Source organism: Capricornis sumatraensis, chromosome 8, assembly GCF_032405125.1.
Source record: "Capricornis sumatraensis isolate serow.1 chromosome 8, serow.2, whole genome shotgun sequence".
NCBI lineage: Eukaryota > Metazoa > Chordata > Mammalia > Artiodactyla > Bovidae > Capricornis > Capricornis sumatraensis.
The window spans coordinates 107,545,560-107,568,844 of NC_091076.1; the positions used below are offsets into that span (position 1 = coordinate 107,545,560).

The following is a 23,285-nucleotide window of genomic DNA, read 5'->3' on the forward strand; positions in this document are numbered from 1 at the left end:
TTTTTATTCTTTCCTACCATCCAGCAGATCTGTCTTCATAATTACATGTCGAGTGGAGGCTGAAATTAAATTTTGAAACTAAAATTGCATTAACATTTAAATGAAAATATGTGTCCCCTCCTTTGGAGCAAAGAAAAGAACCTGAGAGCAAATCATCGTGGAAAGAGATTGTTCATAAAGTGGAGAATACTTCCTCTTAGAGTAGAAACATGATGGCTTATTTGGGCAGAATTATAGCATCAACGGCTTCCCAGGTGGTGCAGTGGTAACGAATCTGCCTGCCAGTGCAGGGGATGTGGGTTTGATCCCTGGGTCAGGAAGATCCCCTGGAGGAAAAAATGGCAACCTCCCTGCAGGCAGCTTCTCTGATTGCAGGGGCATGAGTGCCCTCAAAATTTTCTATCTGCCCTGAAATTACTTCTACCAATTCTTGGTCTCTTGGAATCACTTCTTTTAAGTAAATGTCAGCATTTATGTAAAGGCCCAGGAATATCTCCTATTATAATAATGGTAAGGGCTTCCCAGGTGGTGCTAGTGATAAAGAATCTACCTGCAATGCTGGAGACCTGGGTTCCATCCCTGGGTCGGGAAGACCCCTTGGAGGAGGAAATGGAAAACCACTCCAGTATTCTTGCCTGGGGAATCCCATGGCAGAGGAGCCTGGTGGGTTACAGTCCATGGGATTGCAGAGAGTCGGACTGAAGTGACTTAGCACATATAATAATGGTAAAGTTGGGTTTAAAGCATTTTATTGCAAATCTTTGCTTATTTTTATGGAAGAGGAAGGGGTGGGGAGGGGAGAGTGAGGGGAAATGGCTGTCCATCAGTTGTGGCTGCTAAGATGTCCTGAACTGAACTTGCAGCTGAACTTTCTTTTAGTAACTTTGTGGGATTTGACTGCAAGCATTTTTTTGGTGACAACATGAGGCCTGAGGCATCTGTTTTCTGATCAGGGATGGAACCCACATCGCCCGCAGTGGAAGCGTGGAGTCTTAACCACTGGGCCACCAGGGAAGTCTGTACTGCATGCGTTTTAGTGTGTAACAACTTTCTTTATAGTCTCATAATTGTACTTCTTTTTATTTTCACATGGAGTTATCTATCATCAGTGTTTAAAAAAAACATTTATTTTTTATTTGGCTGTTTGGGGTGGGGGTGGGTCTTAGTTTCGGCACATGGGATCTTCAGTTGCAGCACGTGGGATCCAGTTTCCTGACCTGGGATTGAGCCCGGGCCCCCTGCATGGGGAGCACAGAGTCCCAGCCACTGGGCCACAAGCAAGTCCCTATCATCAGTGTTTCTGAACACATTTTCTGGGTCTCAGTCAGTGCTTTGGGGAAGGAGGTGGCATGAGTTACCTAGGCAGAACAAAAGCATCATGATGACCACAGGTGGAGTTCTTAGTCATCCTGACAGCCCGTGCTTAGGGAGCCGGAAGAGGCAAGCTTGTTTTTAAATATGGTGAAATTGATACCTGAAACCCAACGAGTGAGGCTCTCGTACAAAACCAGAGACCATGGCATCCTTGCAAACACCCGAGTGTGTATTTCTTTGTACCCCAGAAGTTGCGATCGGTCAATGAAATGGGTGTTGCCTCTCTTCCTGTCGCCTGTACACAAGCCCGTCTTCAGCTTCAGGGATAGAAAAACGTCACTGACGGTGTGAAGTGCCTGTCTGTAACGGTGCTTGAGGAATAGCTCAGGAAGCCCGTGGATTAAAGGTGGATGTTTACTGTGTATTTTGTGGGTGAGGAAGGCAGCCCGGACACGCCTGCGCTCACACCCACACCCCCCGATGCTTGGCCTGTTTATTGGCTGGTGCATGTGCTGACGGTTTCGGAGCCATGTCCTCAGACCTTCCGCGTGCACTGTGATTTTATTAGTGCCCAGCTTTGTAGCGAGTTCTTAAAAAGTACCTTTGAGTGGTTGTTGAATAACATTTCCATTTTCTTTCATTGGGAGAACATGTCTGGCATTAAAAAAAAAACCAACTTTATGGTTTCTCATAAAGGTATAATTTTGCTTTGTTCTTATTCATTTAGTTTCATGGTGAGGAGAATAAAATTGTTTCCCTATAAGAATGATTGTCCATTTTTTGCCTTGCATGTTAGTGATTTTCACCCAACCCCACTCCCCTCCATGGCTCCCTAGGAAAAATTAAGGCAATTTAAGAAGAAAATGATGCAATCTTAGAGCAGGCCATGTCTGGATAAATACAATGATCAATGACCACAACCACTTAATGTCCTTTTGGAGAGATGAATAATCCTTTGATTATATCTAAGAAGAGAAAACACATGAATTTATGTTCTGGGTCTTAAATACCTTCTCCCTCACCCCAACCCCACCCCCCCCTTTTTTTTTTTACTTTGATTTAACTTGCCTGAAATTAATGAAGCAAAAACTCAGGGACAGAGGCCAGTTTTGTGAGGCTGGATGCTTATACAATTTAAGGAGACCTTTTTAAGAAAAAGAATACAAAAATATCTTACATATTTTTCTTTCTTTACAAAAGCATTTGACCATGTGAACATACCGCCCAAGCAAAAGAGATCCCTGAAGCTTAAACTTTATTGGCTTGGTAAGTCCATTTCTGTGGGTACCATATTGGAATAAACGTTCCTCTATGCTATGCACATTTGAACTTGCTACTTGTGTCTTTGAACTCAGGAAGCATACCTAGGTCACAGCTGTACAGAGACTAGACAAGAATATGCAGGCATAAATGTAAGACCACGAGGTTACATACGGGGCTTTAAACACACAAACACGCAGAGTTTCTGTTTTTGCTGCGTTTCAGTTGTTTCCGAAGGTCTCACCCAGGCGGGATCTCCTCTTCTCCAGACTCTGAATTGTCTGCCTGCATCTAAATGTTCCCTTTAAGGGGGGCATAATCAGTTTAATACCTTACCAGTCACTCATGCAAGCCAACTCAAACCCTGTTCTCTGAACTGGACTCCTGCTGAGCAGATCCCTATTCTAGAAGCCAGGCGATGGGTGGGAGGAAGCAGGGGGCTGGGGCTGGGGAGCGCACGGCCGTTTGGCAGAGCCTGGTGTCTGAGTGATGGATTTTTCAGGCAGTTCAGATACTGGTCTGGAGGTCTCCATTGAGGAGGGTCCTCTGGGTCTCCGTGGTCTCATTCAGCCGGGATTTGTCCTGCTTACTGTCACTCCGCTCCCCGTCGTCTGTGCCGCTCACCTTGACCAGGCAGAGGACATTCTGGAAGCTCTTCTTGAAGTTGTCGGACAGGAAGGCATAGAGGATAGGGTTGGCACAGCTGTTGGCGTAGGTGAGGACCACCACGAAGTCAAACATGCCTTTGAGGGCTGGGGTGGGGCTGATGGCCACCGAGACGGAGGAGACGTTGAAGATGTAGAAGGGGAGCCAGCAGAAGATGAAGACGGCCACCACGATGGACACCATGCGTGTGACCTTCTTCTCAGACTTCTTCCTCTTGGAGGAACCCACTCGGATGCCGGAGGACTTCACCTTGATGATGATGAACAAGTAGCAGAGACAGATGATGGTCAGGGGCACCAGGAACCCCAGGATGAAGGCGTAGATGATGAACCCTGTGTACCAGGCCCCAGACTCGCCTGGCCAGTTGATGGTGCAGCTGCTTCTCCCGCGCTGGTTGCTCCGAAGGCCAGCGTATATCATGATCGGCAAGATGACCAGCAGAGAGACGCCCCACACAGCCACGTTGATCATCTTGGCTGTCCGGGGTCTCCTCCACTTGGCCGACTTGATGGGGTGGACCACAGCCAGGTAGCGGTCGATGCTCATGACTGTCAGGCAGAAGATGCTGGTGAACTGGTTGATGCCATCCACGGTCATGACCACCCGGCAGATGGCCTTGCCAAAGGGCCAGTGGACCAGAGCCACCTGCATGGCCAGGAAGGGCAGACCGAGCATGAAGAGTTCATCTGCGATGGCCAGGTTGAGGATGTAGATGTTGGTGATGGTCTTCATCTTGGCGTAGCGGAGGATGACGTAAATGACCAGCGTGTTGCCACACAGCCCAACAATGCAGACCACGAAGTAGATGAAGGTGAGGACGGCGTTGCTGGCCAGGTCGTAGTACGGCTCTGTCTGGTTTGAAATGTTGGCTGCCCCCACGGAGCCATTGAGGTCGAATGGAGAGGTCAGCCAAGGTTGGGTCTCGTTGAGTTCAGAGGCCAGATCCATGGCCGCCTCCTAGTCTTAGGCTAGGTCCACCCGCCAGAGGTCTTATTCTCACCTTCATGGGCCCCAGAGGCAAAGGGTCCACTGTGACATCTGCAAGGAGGAAAAGAAGATTGACTCGTCTGCCAGAAGTTACTCAAGCTCTCACTAGCTTCCCATACTTCTGGTTTGCCCTCTCAGACACTCTTCAGTTGAAAAGTGTGTTGTCTTTCACTCCAGTGTGAGCGCTCCCAGCTCATTCTCACATGCAGGCCATTGGAACTGTTTTTCCAGTGGCAGGGAAGGGTTTGAACAAAGTCGTCCCCGTTTATCTTGTCATCTTTGGTGATACGCACATGGGAATTGACTCTACCTGCAAGACAGCGGTTCCTAAGAAGTGGGCTGATCTGAACGTAACAAAGACAGAGCCTGGAGAAGCCCTACCTCAGAAGAGTCTGACACCTGCGTTCCTGGTCTTTCCCCTTTGAGGAAATCTATGCTGACTTGACAGCTGCTTTGGAGTCTTTCTATTGTGAAAATCCCATAGTGGAAAAATGCCAGACTTTAGAGGTGAAAAAACCATGGAGACCACGTGACCCCATGCCAGGCACTCAACCACTGTCTCCTTTGTTAAAATGGGGGTGTCATGAAGACGAAGTGATGAAATGAAGATGGAAATGCCTGGCACTGTACTGGGCTCCTAACTAGAACTCTAAAAATGCTGTCTTTTCTCCCTTTTTCATTTTTTGTTGTTGTTCGGTTGCTAAGTCATGTCTGACTCTTTGGGATACCATGGACTGCAGCACGCCTGGCTTCCCTGTCCTTCATTATCTTCCAGAGTTTTCAAACTCAGCTCCATTGAGTCGGTGATGCCATCCAACCATGTTATCCTCTGCCGCCTTCTTTTGCCTTCAATCTTTCCCAGCATCAGGGTCTTTTCTAATGAGTTGGCTCTTTGCATCAAGTGACCAAAGTACTGGAGCTTCAGCTTTAGCATCAGTCTTTCCAGTGAATACCAACTTATTTCTAATTTATTGAAATCTGCCTACAGAATGAACCAGTTTATAGTCTTAAATATTAAAAAGAAAGATCTGGCTTGCTTTTATTTTTTAAATGTAGGCTCTAGTTGATTTTTGTTTCCTCTCTTTTTCTCTAATACTTGACTTCCTGGTGCCCTGGAAAATCCTTTCCCAAGTCCCCCATCAGGATGCTGGGGATCATTTCACACCCCAGAGAATTTGCCTGTGATCCTCTAATTAAGGGGAAAAACAGGGTCTAGGAGGGAGGAAGGCAGGCTGATTCACATCTACTGTCTCTTTGACCTTCCAAACAATCCTATGATGTGGGGATAATTATCCCCATTTTACAGATGAGGAAACTGAGACTTAGTGAGTTTAAGGAACTTGTTCCCATTCCCTTGAGCATCACTGATGAAGTTGGAATCTGAACACAGGACACCAAGCTTTCTACACTTTTCACACCATCACAGCCTCTTCTCAGTGGATTGGAAAACCAGTGACTGATAACTGGGCTTTGGTTTGAAGCAGCTGACTCTGGTCTTACCTCCATGCCAAGAAAATAATTGGGACACGATTGGCTTGGTCTAAGATGTAGAACAATAGCTTATCACATAATTAAATGATTTATCTGCGGCCATTCAAAAAACATCCCTGGGACACTTCTTTGTCATACAGAATGAACCAGACATGGAGGTGACATCTTAGGAGGGGAGACAGGAAGGGCACCAACTCTTAGGGTGTGAGTTACATGGAGATATGAACAAGGGACTTGAGAATGCCTTTCTCTTCTGGGAGATTCAGAGGCTTCGCATGAGGAATGTTTGAGCTGGGTCTCGAGTCCCTGAAGTGGGAAGTAAGGAGGGCAGGGAAGAGGTCACTCTGGGAAGGAGGATGCTGGCAAAGCGGTGAAGTGCTCAGCTCATAGTGGGAGGAGTTCACCTGGAGGACACATTTCCCCTGAGCAGGGTGCTTTCCCTGGTGCCTGAGTGAAGCCTGGACATTGCTCCTTTCTGCTTGAAGAGACTGCTTGATGAGTTATAGGGGAGTTAGTCAGCAACAGTACTGTGGGGTGCTTGCCCACATTTGCCTCTGGTTTGTTCTGCACTGCCGGGAGCTCTGTTTATCTTTTCTGTGCTGACCTCCCCACCACACAACTGTCTGTAAAGTGGGCCTGGGGGCTTCATGGCTGATCTTTCTGCAAAGTACTTTGGGGACCCAGGAGTCAATATCTGAGTTGGGTAAAAAGCATAAACTGGCAGCAATTAAAAACAGAAGCTGTAAAGAAACCGTTTTTGGTGTCCTCGGATTAACGCAGCCTGTTTCCAATATCATTTCTAACTGTCTTGTTATTTTAATTCTTCCAACCCAGAAGCCTATTTAAACCACCTGCACTGGGGTGGACATTCATCACTAGCATTTCCAGGGTCCCATCTATGTGACCTGCAAAGTCACACTCCGATGTCTGGGCGAGACTGGAGGCCCCAGGGCTGCAGGGGTAGTGATGATGATGCTGGCAGGGGAGGAAATGCTGACCTCCAGCCCTGACTCTGCCTTTTTGGCTGGAGTCTCATGCAATGGGAAGGGATTGAATAGGATCATTCCCGGCCCCCGCTCCGCCCCCCCGCCCCCCGCCGCCAGAAGCAGCATTCTCCACCTTTGAGAGAGGCAGCCCCAGAGTTCAGAGCTTGGTGAAGGTGGCAGACTGGGCAAGCTGGGGAGCCAGTGCGGAGTGAGAAGCCTCCTCTGAGGAAGAAATGAGTTTGAATCACAGGGCATCTTATTGCATCAACGAAGAAGTCAGCTGCCTCGGATCTCCGAGCGACTTCGGCTTCATTGGCGTCTCATTGAAAGTGGACGCCAATGCCAGGTTTCATTACCTGCTGGGTTGTGATTAAATGCACCAGGAAGTTGGGTTTTCTGCTTTCTTTTTCCAGCCTAAAAATCGTTAGGTATGGGAAATGCCTGGTTGTTGGTTTCCTCTGAGATTGAGTCCAGCCCTGTTGGAGGGGAGGGTGAGAACGGTCTAGCAGCAGTCCTTTCTGGCACCAGGGACCGGTTCCAGGGAAGACCGGAGGGCGGGATGGTTTCAGGATATTTCCTGGAGGTTGGGGACCCCTGATCTAGAGCATCCCCTCCCATCCCAGAGGGTCTGTGGTTCCCAGCCTAAGAACTGAACGTTGGGAATGGGACCTCGCGTCCCAGATGACCCTAAATCCTTTTCGACTTCAGTTTTCCCTTTCTCTCCAGCATCTTTCCCTCCATTCAGCCCCCACCCCACTTCCCTCGGGCCTCCTAACCCTTTTCCGGTGGCAGAAGCGTGAGCCCCACGCCTGGGGAGAGCCAACAGCCAGGTGCGGGCCACCCGGCGGGGCGCTCCTGCGCTTAGGAGAAGCCGAGGCATCGCTGGCAGAAGGGACAGAGGGGAAAGGAAGGGTCCCCACCGCCCGCCCAGTGGGCGCCCCAGGCTGGCGCAGAAAATCGGCCTCTGCACCATCCAACTCGCTGGCCATCAGACCCAAGGATTTCCTAAAGGATTCCCTGCTATCTCCAGAGAAGGAGGAGGGATTAAGGATTGTCCTGCCAGCAACCTGATCTCCAAAGGCAGATCGGGGCCGGGCACCAGCGACGGCTGGGAACCGCCGACAGCCGCCTGGGGATTTGGCCGGTGCCTCCGAGGGGATCGGGCTGCTCCAGAGACTCGGTCTCTCCAAACCTGGGCAACCGGTCCTCTCCGCCCGGGCGGACCAGACGCTACAGAGCTCAGGATCCCTGTCTCCGGCTGGGCGAGGAAGAACAAGGGAGAAGCCCCTCTTTTTTTTTTTTTCTCCTGCTTCGCTGCCTGCCACTCACAGGCTCGGATCGGGTGTAGGTGGGGGAGAGATTCGGGGGCGCGCGCCGGCAGGAGCCGCGGGCGATATCCCCCTCTCTAGCTTCGCTGTCCTCGCGTCGGGGTTCTGATGCAGGCAGCTGGCAGAGAAGTTGTCCCCGTCGCAGCAGCTGCCACCTGGACACTCGGCTGGGAGTGGGCTGGATAAGGGCGCACGCCGCACACACCAGCCTGCAGCTGTGCGGACACGTCCGTTCCAGCACAGGCGACCCACGGCGCCCCGCATCGGCTGTCGTTCATTCCCACCAAAACCACCCGCGAAAGCACAAGGGTGGAGAGCCAGGCACCGGGACCTACACTGGACACGCCGGGGCGCGCACCTCCACGCAGCGCAGATGCACCCAGGTGCCCAAGTGCGTTTCTGTCTCTCAAACACCCACAGACACGCACGCCCACACACCTCACCTTTGCTTTTCCGCTGCAATCTGCCAACTCGGCTCGCCGGCACCCAGCGGCTGTCCCCAACCCAGCCCGGCGCCCGGGCGCGCAGCTGCTTGGCCGGCGCTTGGCGTCTAGAGCCGCCGGCTCCGCTTGCGCGTCGCGCCCCCGAGCGTGGCCCGCAGACCCCGGGAGCCGAGCCGCGGACTGAGGCTCCGGGCGCGGGGGAGCAAGCGCGCGCGCGGGTGGCTGCGCCGCTCGGACTGGCAGTGCGGAGCGCGGGCACCTCGGCTCCTGTCCCCACGCCCCCCATGACGTCACCGCAGCTCGCTCCGCCCGCCCGGTCGGGTGGGCGGACTGGGGTGCGCTGCGGGAGAATCCCGGGGTGGCTGCGGGCAGAGGTCGCAGGCACCCGGGCTAGAGGGAGACCCGCGTGCGGGGCGCGAAGGGTCAAGCGATTTCAGCCTCCCCAAGATCGGTGGCGCGGACACGCGCTGTCTTCCCTCCTCCTTCACAGAGTCGGTTCTGTCTCACCCAGCCTACTTCAGACAGCTGGAGTGGCGGCCGGTCGACCCAGACTCGCTCTGGGACCTCTGCCATGTCTGAATTCAGACAGCTTTCCGAAGCAGTGGGTCATCCCCCAGACGCAAGGCCCTCGGAAGGAGCGGGAGGAAAACAGGGCTAGGGGAATGCCCTTGCGGATGCGGTGGCCAGCGCCCCTCGGCTCAGGGCTGAGCCCGCTCTTGGTTCCAAAATTCGGGTGGGAGAGCAATCAGAAGCGCAACACTGGAGCAGCTCATCCCAACTCTACCCTCTCTCCACAGCGTGGAGAGGCAGGGGCCCTACAGCCATCCCTTTCCTTCACCTTGACCTTGGGCACAGCCCCTCCTCCTCCCCCTGGGAGGGAGCAAAGGGAAACAAACATGCATGAAGTGGGGGTTGTCACATGCAGGGACAGCTGTTTATTTTTTGGCCGTTATGATTCAGCTTCTGTTCCAAGTTTAATAAGTCATATTCAGTCCTGCAGCCTCTCCTTCCTCACCCTCCTCCAAGAACACACGCTCACACACATATTCACACACTCACACACACACACACACACTCCGCATCGTGAGTACAGTTCTAGAGGATGAGAAAACAGAAAGCAAACGCCAACTACACTTTTCTCTGTGGGCTGAGCTGGCTCTGACTGTCCCGTGCTGTTGTCTGATTAGCAATTCACCAGTGAAAGTTACAGTCCAGAGGCTGTTTAGTAGGTAGGGTGAGCCCCAGAGACCTGGGAAGGGGACTGGCAGGTAAGGTAGCAAATAACTGCCAGCTTCTATCTGGGCCAAGCTGTGTCTGGGGGTACCCACCGTGAGGGTGGAAATCAAGGTTATCCTTGGATGTGTCTCTTTCCGAGATGCCGGTCATCATGGAGCTTGAGTCGTCATCCTGGTGCTCGGGGCCAGATGGACAGGTGGTTGACTCATGTTCCAGCCAGTCTGGGAGTCTGCTTTTTCTCTCTGTGTGCCGAGCACAGGGGCTGGGCATGTAGCTTGACCCAAGTGGGGTGCCCCTGCTCACCACCAGCTGGAAGATGGAGGGCTGGTTATAGAACCGGGGGCAGCGCGGCTTGAACTCAAGAGAATGCCCCATGCTCAGGGGTGGGGGGGACAGTTGCCACAGCAACACCTGCTGCCACTTTCAGTTTAAAACCAGTGACCCAACTGGTTTCCAGGAAGAGGAGGAAAAGGAAGATCCGGGAAACACCTATTCCAGTCTCAAATTCCTTTCCCGGGAACCGTGTTATCTTTCCAAAGGTCTGGAACTATTAGTGCCAAACTCCCGTATCATTTTTTTTTTTTTCAATCCGTTTTCCAATCTATACAAGAGCCGAATCAGTGGCTCTCATTGTCCTCCTTCCCATCCCCCACCCCCACCCCGCCAGCCCTCAGGATAACTCTAATGGGACAATGCATTCCCCACCCCCCCACCCCCAGTTTTATATAAGTCCTACCAGCAAAACCAGACTGCCCCTGAAGGACCAGCTAAATAACCATCTCTCTTCAGGGGCAGCTTGCTGGGGTGATCGATACATGTGTTGGTTGCAACCTCAGAAGTTTCCCACGTGAAATTCAGAATGGCCTCCCCTGTACATGGAGGGCAAGGAGAGAAGAGGAAAGGCAGCCACTCCAGATCGGTAGGTGGCCGGTTTAAGAAGCAGAAAAGTCACTGACGAGGCTTTTCTTGGGCGCTGAAAGAGGCACCCGCTCACCAGAATCTTAGAAGTTTATAGAGGCCTTTAGTGGGGCGCAGACTTCCCTGGTGGCTCAGATGGTCAAGAATCCACCTGCAATGCAGGAGACCTGGGTTCGATTCCTAGGTTGGGAAGATCCCCTGGAGAAGGGAATGGCAACCCACTCCAGTATTCTTGCCTGGAGAATCCCATGGACAGAGGAGCCTGGCAGGCTAAAGTCCACAGGGTTGCAAAGAGTCAGACACGACTGAGTGACTAACTGCTTTCATTTTAGTGGGGTTCAGTCACGTATTCAGTCTGATGGTCTCAACAGCACACTGCTCTCAAGACTGTGTCTTTGAAAAGGCTCCTAGCAAGGGGAATATTTGCAATAGCCAGGGAAGGGGGAGGGGCACCGAGCCTCTGATTGCCCCCGGCCGGCTCTCAGGTCACACAGTGGTCACATCTTCTCCACGACCTCCTTGAACAAGTCCCTTCATCTCGGATGAGCTGATGCAGTGAAATCCCCCTTCACTGGCCTCTCCTTGTGACTCCTCCTCTCCGCTGCCTCCCCGTATGGCAGGTGGGGTGAGTTCAGCCTGGAAAAACTACTGTCAGATCCACCCACCTCAGACACGCCTGTCTCCACTGTAGGCCTGGGTAAGCGGGGGTCTCGACAGCCTTGTCCTTGACAGCAGAAACTGTGTTGTTGTTCAGTTGCTCAGTCGTGTCCAACTGTCTGTGACTCCATGGAGTACGGCATGCCAGGCTTCCCTGTCCAAACAATCTCCCGGAGTTCGCTCAAACTCATGTCCATTGAACCGGTGATGCCATCCAACCATCTCATCCTCTGTCGTCCCCTTTTCCTCCCACCTTCAATCTTTCCCAGCATCAGGGTCTTTTCCAGTGAGTCAGCTCTTCTCATCAGCTAGACAGTGAGGCGATCAAACCCGTCAGTCCTAAAGGACGTCGTCCCTGAGTATTCATTGGAAGAACTGATGCTGAAGCTGAAGTGCCAATACTTTGGCCACCTGACGCGAAGGAACGGTGTAATCCAGAACAGCTGTTGATTTTGTCCAGGTAATGGAAGGCTCCCGCCGCCGGCTTTGAATGCCTTGAAAGAGCTGTCCTGGGTGGCTCCCCTCCGGTTCTGGTCCGTCTCGGAGCCTAACGGCCGTTCTCCCGACCTCCCCCCATCTGCTGAGTGCAGTCTGCACTGTCACCCATGGGGCTGTCTCCTTCCTCTGCAGCTTGCTGAGTAACTAAGTAACCAAACCTTGAGCTAGAAAAATAGAAGGGCTGGAGATGAGATAACCTCCACCCTGGCTTGTTTGATATCTTTAAAGCAATTAAATAATACCTTCCCCTCGTTCAGCACTTATCGGAGAGACAATAGACAGCAGGAAATTAAGAACCGGAGCAGGACCCAGGCCCAGGCCAGCGCTCAGCCTTTACCACGGGGAGATGCCGCTGGGTTCACCCCCTCGGTGAGAAGTTCACAGTCCAGGAGCGCCAACGTGGATACATAAGACCTGAGCAGGTCTTTGTGTCTCTTAGCGGCTCAATAAATTAAGTGGGGGGAGTCGTGACTCTGCAGTCAGTTTCGGGGAAGTGAGTCTTGCAGTTAAGCCTAGAGGAAGGCAGGAGAGTGCCGGGAGGAGGCTTGGACCCAGCTGGGAGAGGCGGATGCCCGTCCAAGCAACCAGGGCATCCTTGCTGTATTCGTGGGGATGCCAGGGATGATGAGGCTTGCTATTTCTGTAGATGGGAAGGGCAGCCCTTCTGTCGTGGAGAAAATGCAGATGTCCAGGCAAGGTCACCTGCGTGTTGACCAAGTGACCTGCACTTCCTGGGACACCCCTGTTTTCCAGCATTCTGTCTCTTGTTACCCACAAATCATGTGCCTTTTACCAAAATTAAGACGTCAGCTTCTACATTTTGTCTCTGAGACTGCATCTTGAACCTGGTAGCACCAGAAGCCCTTTCTGATGTCATAGGTCTCAATGATTAGTTTGGAAAATATGGCATATGATCAACAGACCTCTTGTAAAAGTCTGAACATTTGGCATCATGGGTTGAAAGGTCTCTTTAGATACAGAAGGGGTTGACTTGAGACCCTTTCTTGGCATCTCTCTTCCCCACCCCTTGACAGGTAGAAGTTTCGCTGGATGCTCATCCCTTTTGGCTATGAAATTCCTCAATCCCTGGGGAGTGCAATGGCCGAGTGAATGAGGAGGCATCAAAATCTCTCTGAAAACCACCCCAGATATGTTTGGAGTTGGGATGGTGGTTAAAAGACCTCCAATAAGTCTAGAAATGGAGATCATGGTTAGAAGACAATAACCATGGTTTAGTGTTCACTTTTCTCTCCCTTCCCTCATTTGGGCAGAACTGCACATAGAATCCTGGAGCCAGAAGGAACCGTAGACATGCTTAAATTTATAGTCTGTGGTCCATCACTATGCAGGTGAAAAGATGCCAGGCTCAGAGAGGCCTGGCGACCTGCCCAAGGTCACCCAGCTAGAGAGTGGCAAAGCTCTTCTGAATCGCAGATTCCTGGGCCTCCCGTGGGGACACGCCTCACACCGGGAGTGTGGGAAACTCAGGGGGGGAGCTCCCACCATTCAGCCCAGCACTCTCTTCCCCCCGGACCTTCTTCCTGATAATTAGCTCCCTGCAGCCCTCACGCTGGCCTGGGTCCTTTTTTCCAACCCCTCAGCGGTGGAGTTGGAAAAGGCATGGCCATCATCCCCTGGGCTCCTCCCAGCACGCGTGTCCCCCCGCACGGATCCTGCAGGACGCCCTGCAGGAGAAGAGCAGGAGGCCGGGGCGCACACCTGCCCCTTCTCTTGAAGATCCCCCCAGGCTTGTCAGTAACACCCATCGGTAACATTTATTAAGGGCCCATTATGTGCTTGGTGTGTTCCACACATCCATCATTCTATTTCGTCTTCTCAACCTTTGAGGCCCATCTCATCGTCATTATTAATATTGTTATTTTGAGAAATCTTGCCTCGAAGAAACTTATTTATCTTCTTTAAGCCCAGTGTTTTCCCAGTTTATTTTGCCACGGGGAACCTTGCCTGTGAATAATTTTTAACACTCATTGAGTGTTACTGTGTACCCAGCACTGTAGTGGAAACTTCGTGTTAACTCGTAATCACCCCGAAACCCTAGGAAGCCTGTCACGGTTCTGAGTCTCCCTGGTTGTGAAAGAAGCAGCCAAAGCACAGAGAGGTTGAGTGGTCTGCTCAAGGCCACACAGCAGCCAAGGCCTGAAGCTCGGTCTCGCAGAGCAGCTTGGTGGGGAAGGGGGTCCTTCCTTCCTCCACACACCCCTGGAGTCTGATTAAAATGGAGGAGGGACGACGGATGCCTTCATTGTTTTCAGCTCTTTCCCCTCCGTTGACCCCCTAATCTCAGGGTGTTTGTTGATGAGTTCTGGACCGTTCCCAAGGTCTCTGAGACCCAGGCAACCATGCCCACGCAGTCTTTTCTAGGGCCCGTTCCCTCCCCCTTCCAGACCGAGCCAGGTAATGAGTGTTTGGTGCTATCTTGCTGTGTGACCTGTCCCCTCCCACCTCCTTGCTGAATTGCCTAAGTAGCTTGCTCCCTGGGCCTCCTCCTGGGAAAGAAAGAGCTGCCTTTAGGGTCAGATTTATAGACTCAAGGAAGCCAGATGGCCCTCAGAGAGCAGCTGGTAGAGAGCTTTACTACCATGTTGCGAACCAGAAGGTCCTGGGTGTGCTAAGTCCCTTTAGTCGTGTCTGACTCTCTGCGACCCCGTGGACTGTAGCCCGCCAGGCTCCTCTGTCCATGGGATGCTCCAGGCAAGAATGCTGGATGGAGTGGGTTGCCATGCCATTCTCCAGGGAATCTTCCCGACCCAGGGATCCAACCCCTGTCTTTTGTGTCTCCTGCACTGGCAGATGGGTTCGTTACCACCAGCGCCACCTGGGAACAAAGAGCTGGACATGACTGAGAACCACCCAGGGAGCTTTAAAGACTGAAGATGCCCCAGCTCCATTCTGAGCAATTCTGATACAATGGACCTGGGACGAAGACCTGATCTTTTTTTTTTTTTTTTTAAGCTCCCCAGATGACTTTAATGTCAACTAGAGCAGAGAACCCTGCTACTTAAACCTCATTTCAGAGATCCAGCAACTTTGGATCAGGGAAGGGAAACATCTGTCCTGGGTCAGACAAGCAACTCGTCTCTTTATCGGAGCCACTATGGGCTCACAGTGCAGCCCAGCATCCCACGAATCCCATCGCAGGTAGAGGGGCCTGGGCAGGCTTTGTGCCGGTGTGGGGCCCTGGGAGCCTCTGCTTTTGGGTCTGGTGGAACCAGAGTTTCCCCCTCATAAAGAAAAGCGTTGTTGAGTAGCAAACACCGTCGTCTCGCAGGGGGATGCCCGTGTCAGGTGGCGGTACCTGGGTGCCCTTGGACAGGTACCCATTCCAAGTGCTCTGTCTCCGGTAGGAATGGGTGTTCCACAGCTTCCGAGAGATGGGCCATCATCCCACAAACGGGCCAGAACCAGTAAGTGGGTCTCAGGTTTTTGTTTGTATTTAGGTCAAGGCAGATCAGAGCCAGATTTCATCTTGGCCAAATGACAAAATCACCAAGCCGGGTCGCCCTCCTGCTTCTGGCGTGTTTCCTCTTGGGGCCTGTGCCCCCGTGTGTCCCCAGTGGCCCCCGCCCTCACCCCCACCCCGTGATGAGGAACCCTGCCCACGATCCTGAGGAGCCATGTCCTTTTCCTGCAGATGGCTCCTCTGGCTGTGGACAGCCCCCGTGCCCTTTCCTCCTCTGCCAGTGGCCACGATGACAGCTCATCCTTTTTTTTTTTTTAAAGAAAAACTGGTTTTTTTTTCTCTGTTTTGGCTGCTCCAGGCAGCATGCAGGATCTCAGGTCCCCAACCGGGTATCAAACCTGCACCCCTCACCCCTAGCGGAAGGTCAGAGTTCTAACCTCTGGACCATCAGGGAGCCACCGGGTATCAAACCTGCACCCCTCACCCCTAGCGGAAGGTCAGAGTTCTAACCTCTGGACCATCAGGGAGCCCCCGGTGGTAGCTCTTTCTCCACAGGACATAGAATGTGCACTAAGTCGCTTCAGTCGTGTCTGAGTCTTCATGCCCCCATGGACTGTAGCCCGCCAGGCTCCTCTGTCCATGAAATTTCCCAGGCAAGAATACTGAAGTGGATTGCCATTCCCTCCTCCAGGGGACCTTCCCAACCCGGGGATCAGACCTGAATGTCTTATGTCTCCTGCACTGGCAGGCAAGTTCTTTACCACTAGCACCATCTTTACATTTTAAAGGGATCTGGGGAAGGCACCAGCCCACAGGACAGGATCTCCAGGTGGAGACACAGGCCTGATGTTGGAGGAGGGGTCTTCATTCCCAGAGGTGAGAGGCGTCAGATGGCAGAGTAAGCACGGAGCTTTCTCTCTTTTACTGTCTCAGGACCAGGAATTTCTGATGCCCCAGGGCCTCCTTCCCCCGTGAAGTAAAAGCTAGAAATTGACTCTGTCTCTGTGTTTGATGGATTTTAACGCTCTTTCCAAAGAGGCTGCAGTTCCTCTGCTGGCCCCAGGGTGGGGTGAGCGCCCAGAAGTCACCATGCCAGCAAGCCTGTGCCAGCTTGGGTACCAGGCCCTGCAGGACGGGGTCCCCAAACCCAGCCCTTGGCTGTTCTCTTCTCTCTTTGCTCCCCTCCCCTCAACCCAAGGACGGGCTGCGGTCCTGATAGAATGAAAACGAGGTCGTGGTATCTGGAACCCAGATTTGCTGCAGAATCTGAAATCCCCAGATTTCCCAGGTGGTGCAGTGATAAAGAATCCTCCTGCCAAGGCAGGAGACACAAAAGATGCGGGTTCGATCCCTGGGTAGGGAAGATCCCCTGGAGGAGGAAATGGCAACCCACTCCAGCATTCTTGTGTAGAGAATTCCATGGACAGAGGACAGAGGAGCCTGGAGGGGTACAGTCCACGGGGTTGCAAAAGAGTGGGACAGGACCAGTAAGTGCATGTGTGTGCATGCACACACGCACACACACACTCACACACACACACACACACACACACACACGCTGGAATCCTCTGACCCGGCAGCTCTTCCAGCTCCGCCGCAGCTCCTCCAGCATCACTGAGGAGTCTCCGCTTTCTCCGCGGCCCCTGCACCACTGGGCGGCCCGGCAGGTAGGGCAGTAGCTGCAGCCTCAGTGACCTTGTCTGGGTGAGATGAGGAGGCAGGAGGGCGGATGTGTATTCTGCCAGGGGAGGTTTCCCAGCCTTCTTTGAGGCAAAGAAGAGAAACTTTCCATCCTTTCGGTGGGAAGAGGTTCCACGAAGACCAGTGGGCATTGACACCATTTTTTAAAAAAATTATTTGTTTTTAATTGGAGGATAATTGCTCTACAATTTTGTGTTGGTTTCTGCCATACGTCAACATGGAAACATCCGTCAGCTTTAGGTATGTGTGTCCTTTCCCTCTTGATGATACCATTAAAAAATTTTTTTTTATTGAACTATAGTTGACTTACAATATTGTGTTAATTTCTACTCTGCAACGTGATTCAATGATACATATATATAATATATATATTTTTTCTTTTTCATATTCTTTTCCATTGTGGTTTATCACAGGATATTGAATATGTGCCATACGGTAGGTAGGATCTTTTTACTTTTACTCTATTCGCTGTATCACAGTCTCCGTCCGCTAACCGTAATCTCCCATTCCGCCCCTGCCCGCCCCCTCCCCCTGGGCGACCACGCGTCTGTTCGCTGCGTCTGGAGTCTCTTTCTGTTGCGTGGATGAGCCGGGTGGGGCTCCAGGAGGGACCTGGCCGCTCTCCAAAAGTCAGAGACAAATGGCGGCGTCTCCGCCTTCCTCGTGGGGAAGCCGGTCTGCTGGTTTTGTCCGCTGGTCCCGGGCCTCACAGGGCCTGCCCGACGCCCGAGGCCCCAGAGCAGATGGCCGCACCGGTGACGGCGCCCCGAGGGCTCGGTTCCCCAAAGTCATCCGTGTGCTCCTCCCTCCGCGCAGGCCGCGCCTCCCCACCCGCCCCGCACGCCCGCTCCCCGGCTGCAGCGATCCCTGACAGATCGTCCCAGGGCTGCTCCGAACGCTCCATTCTCTGTGCTCCCCCAGGCCCTGGGTCTGCCTCCCCGGCAAGACCTTTCTGTTTGGGACCGTGAAGGGTGACAGTTTCTGGGTTCTGGCTCTCGCCTGCTGGCACAGGGAGCTCATTTGGCTTGTTGGATTCAGGGCTTGGCGAGGCGTCTTCATGCTGGTAGAGGTAGCTGAGCACGCCGGGGGCCTAACCCCAGCAGACAGAGCAGGTCACAGGGCAGCTCGGGCCTGGCCTCACCGCGGGATACCGCGGTAGGACCCAGTGCAGGGACCTTTCAGTAAAAAGCTCGTTTAAATAGCACTTAAAAAACGTTCACACACAACTTTTCTATGTATACATGTGTGCGTGCATGCTTCGTCGCTAAGTCCTACCTGCCTCTTTGCGGACCCCATCGACTGTAGCCCACCAGGCTCCTCTGTCGATGGGATTTCCCAGGCAAGAATACTGGCGTGGGTTGCCATTTCCTTCTCCAGGGGATCTTCCCGACCCAGGGATAGAACCTGTGTCTCCTGCATTGCCTGAAGATGCTTTACCACTAAGCCACCAGGGAACCCATGGCGTATTTAAATTTGTTTTCTTAATTAATTTTTATTGGAGTAGCATTGCTTCACATTGTTCTGTTCATTTCTGTTCTAAAGTGAATCAGCTGTACATATATATATATTCCCCTTTTCTTGTTTTTTTTTTTTTTAAATTTTTATTGGAGTATAGTTGCTTTGCATTGTGTTAGTTTCTGCAAAGTGAATCAGCTGTATGTATTACATCTATCCCCCCTTTTTTTCTTTTCTTTTGTTCATTTTTATTGGAGTCCCTGGTGGCTCAGATGGTAAATAATCTGCTTGCAATGCAGGAGAACTGGGTTTGATCCCCTGGAGAAGGGAATGGCTACCCACTCCAATATTCTCACTTGGAGAATTCCATGGACAGGGGAGCCTGGCGGGCTACAGTCCGTGGGGTCACAAAGACTTGGACATGACTGAGTGACTAATACTTTCAGACTTGCTTTACATTGTTGGCATGTATAAATTTGAAACTTACTGGATTATAGCTGGTTCTGAAACCCAAACCGATCCCTAAGAGATGATTGGCACCAGCGAGTCTATTCTCAACACTGTGCTTCGGGCTCCAAAGTGAATTTTCAAAGAGGCGTTCCAAAAATGATTTGGCCACAGCGATGTTGCGTGCATATTTAGTTTTCCAAGATGAGCACTTTTTTTTTTTCTTTTTAGCACTATTAGAGAGTTAGACTGTTTAGAAATAGCCAGTACTCCCTTTGATGTACTGTTCTGATGTGATCGGCACAAAGAAACAAACCCCAAATATAGAATGGGCGTTGACCACGTGATCATGCTCCTGAAGATTTTATCTGAACAGGATACAAAGGTGCAGACCTTCATTCAGTTGCTTATCCTCTGTCCATATATCTAGTGAACAAAAAGACCATATCAGAGAAAAAAAGGAGAAAAATGGTTTTCTAAGCTCTGCTATCATACTCTCAGGGTGAGAGAACTCAGCAGGCCCTACCTCGGATCCTAAATCCTCAGCAGGTGCTCAGAAAGCCTTCAGGGCAGTAACTGCACCTGATGTGCCCGTGCGGACCTTTCAGAAGTCAGATGTTTTCTCGTGGTTTCTTACAACCCATACAGGAAAGAGGCTAAAGAGGGCTGTCGTCTCTAAAACTGTCTTTGTCCTTGTTTTTGGTATTTTGCCACAAAGCTGGCAGTTGGTCAAAAAGCAATTAGCAGTGCCTGACTTAATGAGCACTGATGCGTTTTTTCAGAGGGATAGGAGGGCAGTGCTGGAGTCCTGTGCAGACCGAGGCTGCCTGGTGGGCTTGAATTACTTATCCTGGTTAATTTCTTCTGAAATGATATCATTCTCTACAATTGGAGGTCCAGAAAGTAAAATACCGGCTGATAATATATGCTGATCTTTAGTACAAGCCAGTAGAGGGGTTTGTTTGGCCAGTAAAATCTTTTTTTAAATTTAATTTTTATCGAATAATATATGTCCATGGTCAAAAAGTCAAGTGCTGGGATTCAGATGTTAATGAAAAACAGCAGATTCTTGCTCCATCCTTCTCCCTTTGAGACAGTCCCTGAGGGCAAATGCTTCCAGTTCTTTTTGCTGTTTTTTCTATTTTATTTACCTCCTTGTTTATAAGTGATGCAGTTGTACTTCCATTTCTTGAGTTTTGTTTTAATTGTTTTGACTTCCTATTCCAAGAAATCCCCAGCTCGTTACTTCTACAATGAACGTCTTCACCCGCTTCCATCTCGACATAGTTATCATCCTTTCCGTCAAATCAGTGGTCAGTGCTTGCCTTATTATAACTATGTAAATATTATTTAAAGCTGAGCCAAGCATTATTCTCCACCAGCCTCCTCTTTCTCATAGAGCCTTTTGTTTTCCATGGAGTTAATGATTACCTCTTAAAAAAAAAAAACTGGTTTACTTTTCTCTGTAACTATCTGTACTTCATCTCCTAATTCTGATAGAGTTGGAAATCTCGGTAGGTTTATTCAACATATCGGGTTCATTTTGGGGTGAGGGCTTGGAGGCTTCCTTCCTGGACCCCTCTGTCCTTCTGCTCAGTCTGGGCCAGTTTCCCTCTGAGTCTTCTGTATAGCCTCCTTGCAGGACTCTTCACCCCCAGCCTGGGGACTGTCTTTGTGACTTCCGCGTGAGTTTCCTGTTTCCCCTCTTACTCTGTGTCTGCCTTTCTTCTTTGTGTTAGTGGAGCACCTCTTCCACGAGCTTCTTGAGAAAGGGGTGTGTGGTAGCCAGCCTCCAAGCCAGCCTCCTCAGTACTCCCCATCTCCTGGTGTTCTCCCCTCTGTACCAGGATTGGTCTGTGTAACCAATGGAATTCAAGCAGAGTGATGGTACGCCACTTCAAGGATTCAGGGATTAAAGACTTTGGCTTCTGTTCAGTTCAGTTCAGTCGCTCAGTTGTGTCTGACTTTTTGCGACCCCATGGACTGCAGCACGCCAGGCCTCCCTATCCATCACCAACTCCCAGAACCTACTCAAACTCATGTCCGTTGAGTCGGTGATGCTATCCAACCATCGTATCCTCTGTCGTCCCCCTCTCCTCTCGCCTTCAATCTCTCCCAGCATCAGGGGCTTTTCCAATGGCTTCTTTTTCAGGGTCTTTTTCAGTGGAAGTCAGTGGCTTCTGGCTCTCTAGCATTCCCTCTCCTCTCTCTCTTCTCTGCTCTCTTTCTCTCTTCTGCTCCTTCCCTTTCTGCTGTTCATCCTGCTCTTCCTCCTTCTTCTCCTCCCCCACCTTCTCCTGCAGAGCATCTCTTCTGAGCGAAGCCAGTCGCCACGTTGTGAGCCCTCCTACATGGAGAGGAGCTGGGGCCTCCAGCCAACAACCACACAAAGGAGCTTGGCAGTGGGTCCTCCAAGCCCCAGTGAAGCCTCAGTGACTGCAGGCTTGGCTGACACTGATTACTCCCTCATGAGAAACCCCCAGCCAGAACCAGCCAACTAAGCATTCTCAAATTCCCGAGATACCGGAAATAGAAGATAACAAATGTCTGTTGTTTCAAGCCACCAAAATTTGGGCGATTTGTTGTGTATGCTTCCCAGGTGGTGCAGTGGTAAAGAATCTGCCTGCCAATGCTGGAGACTCAGGAGACGTGGGTTCGATCCCTGGGTCAGGAAGATCCCCTGGAGGGGGAAATGACAACCCACTCCAGTATTCTTGCCTGGGAAATCCCATGGACAGAGGAGCCTGATGGGCCACATTCCATGGGGCCACAAAGAGTCGGACACAACTGAGCGTGCATGCGACGACAACAGATAAGACCTTGGTACATTTTTGGATACTGGGCTTATCTGCGAATGTCTCTCTTATGTCTCTACGTTCAGCTGATGATTTGGCTCTACATGAAACCTCTTCCCTCCGAATATTGAAGGCATTCATCCATTATATCCTGGCTTCTGGCATGGATGTTGATGTGTCCAACGCCTTGCCTTTCCCTGTAACCATTTTGAATCTTCTCTTCGCTGCAGGTGTTCTGACATTTCATGAGGCTATGCCTCGGTATGGACCACTCTTTTCTTTTATCCTCGGTTGTGTTTGGCATTCAGTGGGCATCTTTAATCTGGAAACCCTTGATCTTGAAAGTTGCTGTTACTGTTAGTTTTTCAGAGATGATTCAGAAAATAATTCTCACTATTGTTACTGGTCTCTCTTTCTAGCTTATTATTCAGAGAGACCATTTCTCCAATTCCCTTGATTTTTTTTTTTCCCTTTTCTATCTCTTCGTTGTTTTTGTTTTACTTTCAGAGTGATCTTTTATCTTCTAGACCTCCTATTGACTTTTTATTTCAACAGCTGTATTTTTTTATACAGTTTAAACATTTCATGTACCTTTTTATTCTTGGCTGTGCTGGGTCTTTGTCACTCTGCAGGCTTTCTCTAGATGCAGCGAATGGGGTCTGCTCTTGGTTGGCGTGCACAGGCTTCTCGTTGCAGTGGCTGTTCTTGTTGCAGGACCTCAGTGGTGGTGGCTTCCAGGCTCTAGAGCGTGGGTTCTGTGCTTGTGACACACGGGCTTCGTTGCTCCGGGGCATGTGGGATCTTCCTGGATCAGGGATCGAACCCCTGTCCCTACATTGGTAGGCAGATTCTTACTCACTATACCACCAAGGAAGTCCCAACAGTTGTATTTTTAATTCCTAGACATTTGTTCTAATCTATCAGCATTCTCTTTTTATAACTTTATGCTCTTGTTTCATGGATGTAATATTTGGTCTCAAATTTCTATAGATTTTATTTTATTTTTTAGTTTCCTTCTAATTCTTGCTTGTCTGTTTCCTGCAACGTCCTTTATCTTACCAGTTATTATCTTTCAAGTCTTTCTGCAGATGTCCTTGGTGATATTTGATTGTGTTTGAGAGTGAAGCACTATCGTGTGTGTTGGAGGATCTTTGTACACAGATGTGGCTGTTGACTGGTGGATTCACTGTAGGAGGGTCAGACCGGGACAATGTCACTTGCTTGGGGAGCCTCCCTAATCTGTAGATGATTTTCGACAGGTCTGCTTGCTTCTCGGGAATCCCCAAAGCTTGGATCTTGGCGTTTTATAAACCTGGCCAACAGTGACACTAGAGCAAAGGAGAAGATGGTTTAGAGTTTCACTGTCAGTATGTAGGTGTTCATCTAATTTCCCTGTTCATAGTCTCGTACCATAACCCCACCTTCCAGTGGACCCAGTGTCCCCAAGTCCAGAACTTGGCTGTTTCAGCCACTTTACAGAATAAACATAGGGCTTCCCTTGTGGCTCAGCTGGTAAAGAATCTGCCTGAAGTGTGGGAGACCTGGATTTCATCCCTGGTTTGGGAAGATCCCCTGGAGAAGGGAAAGGCTATCCACTCCAGTATTCTGAAAATTTAATTTAATTGGAGTAAGCAAGTGTGGGGAATGGATCTAAGGATCTATTTAGTTTTTTTTTTTTAATT

General features: G+C 50.8%; 1 protein-coding gene across 1 annotated transcript; it reads right to left on the bottom strand.

Annotated features, from left to right (window-relative positions):
• Positions 1–3,081: 3,081 nt before the first annotated feature.
• SSTR2 (somatostatin receptor 2) lies at positions 3,082–4,188 on the bottom strand. Its single transcript, XM_068978889.1, has one exon. The coding sequence runs from the start codon at positions 4,186–4,188 to the stop codon at positions 3,082–3,084; it is 1,107 nt and encodes a 368-aa protein (XP_068834990.1).
• Between the last annotated feature and the right edge of the window lie 19,097 nt (positions 4,189–23,285).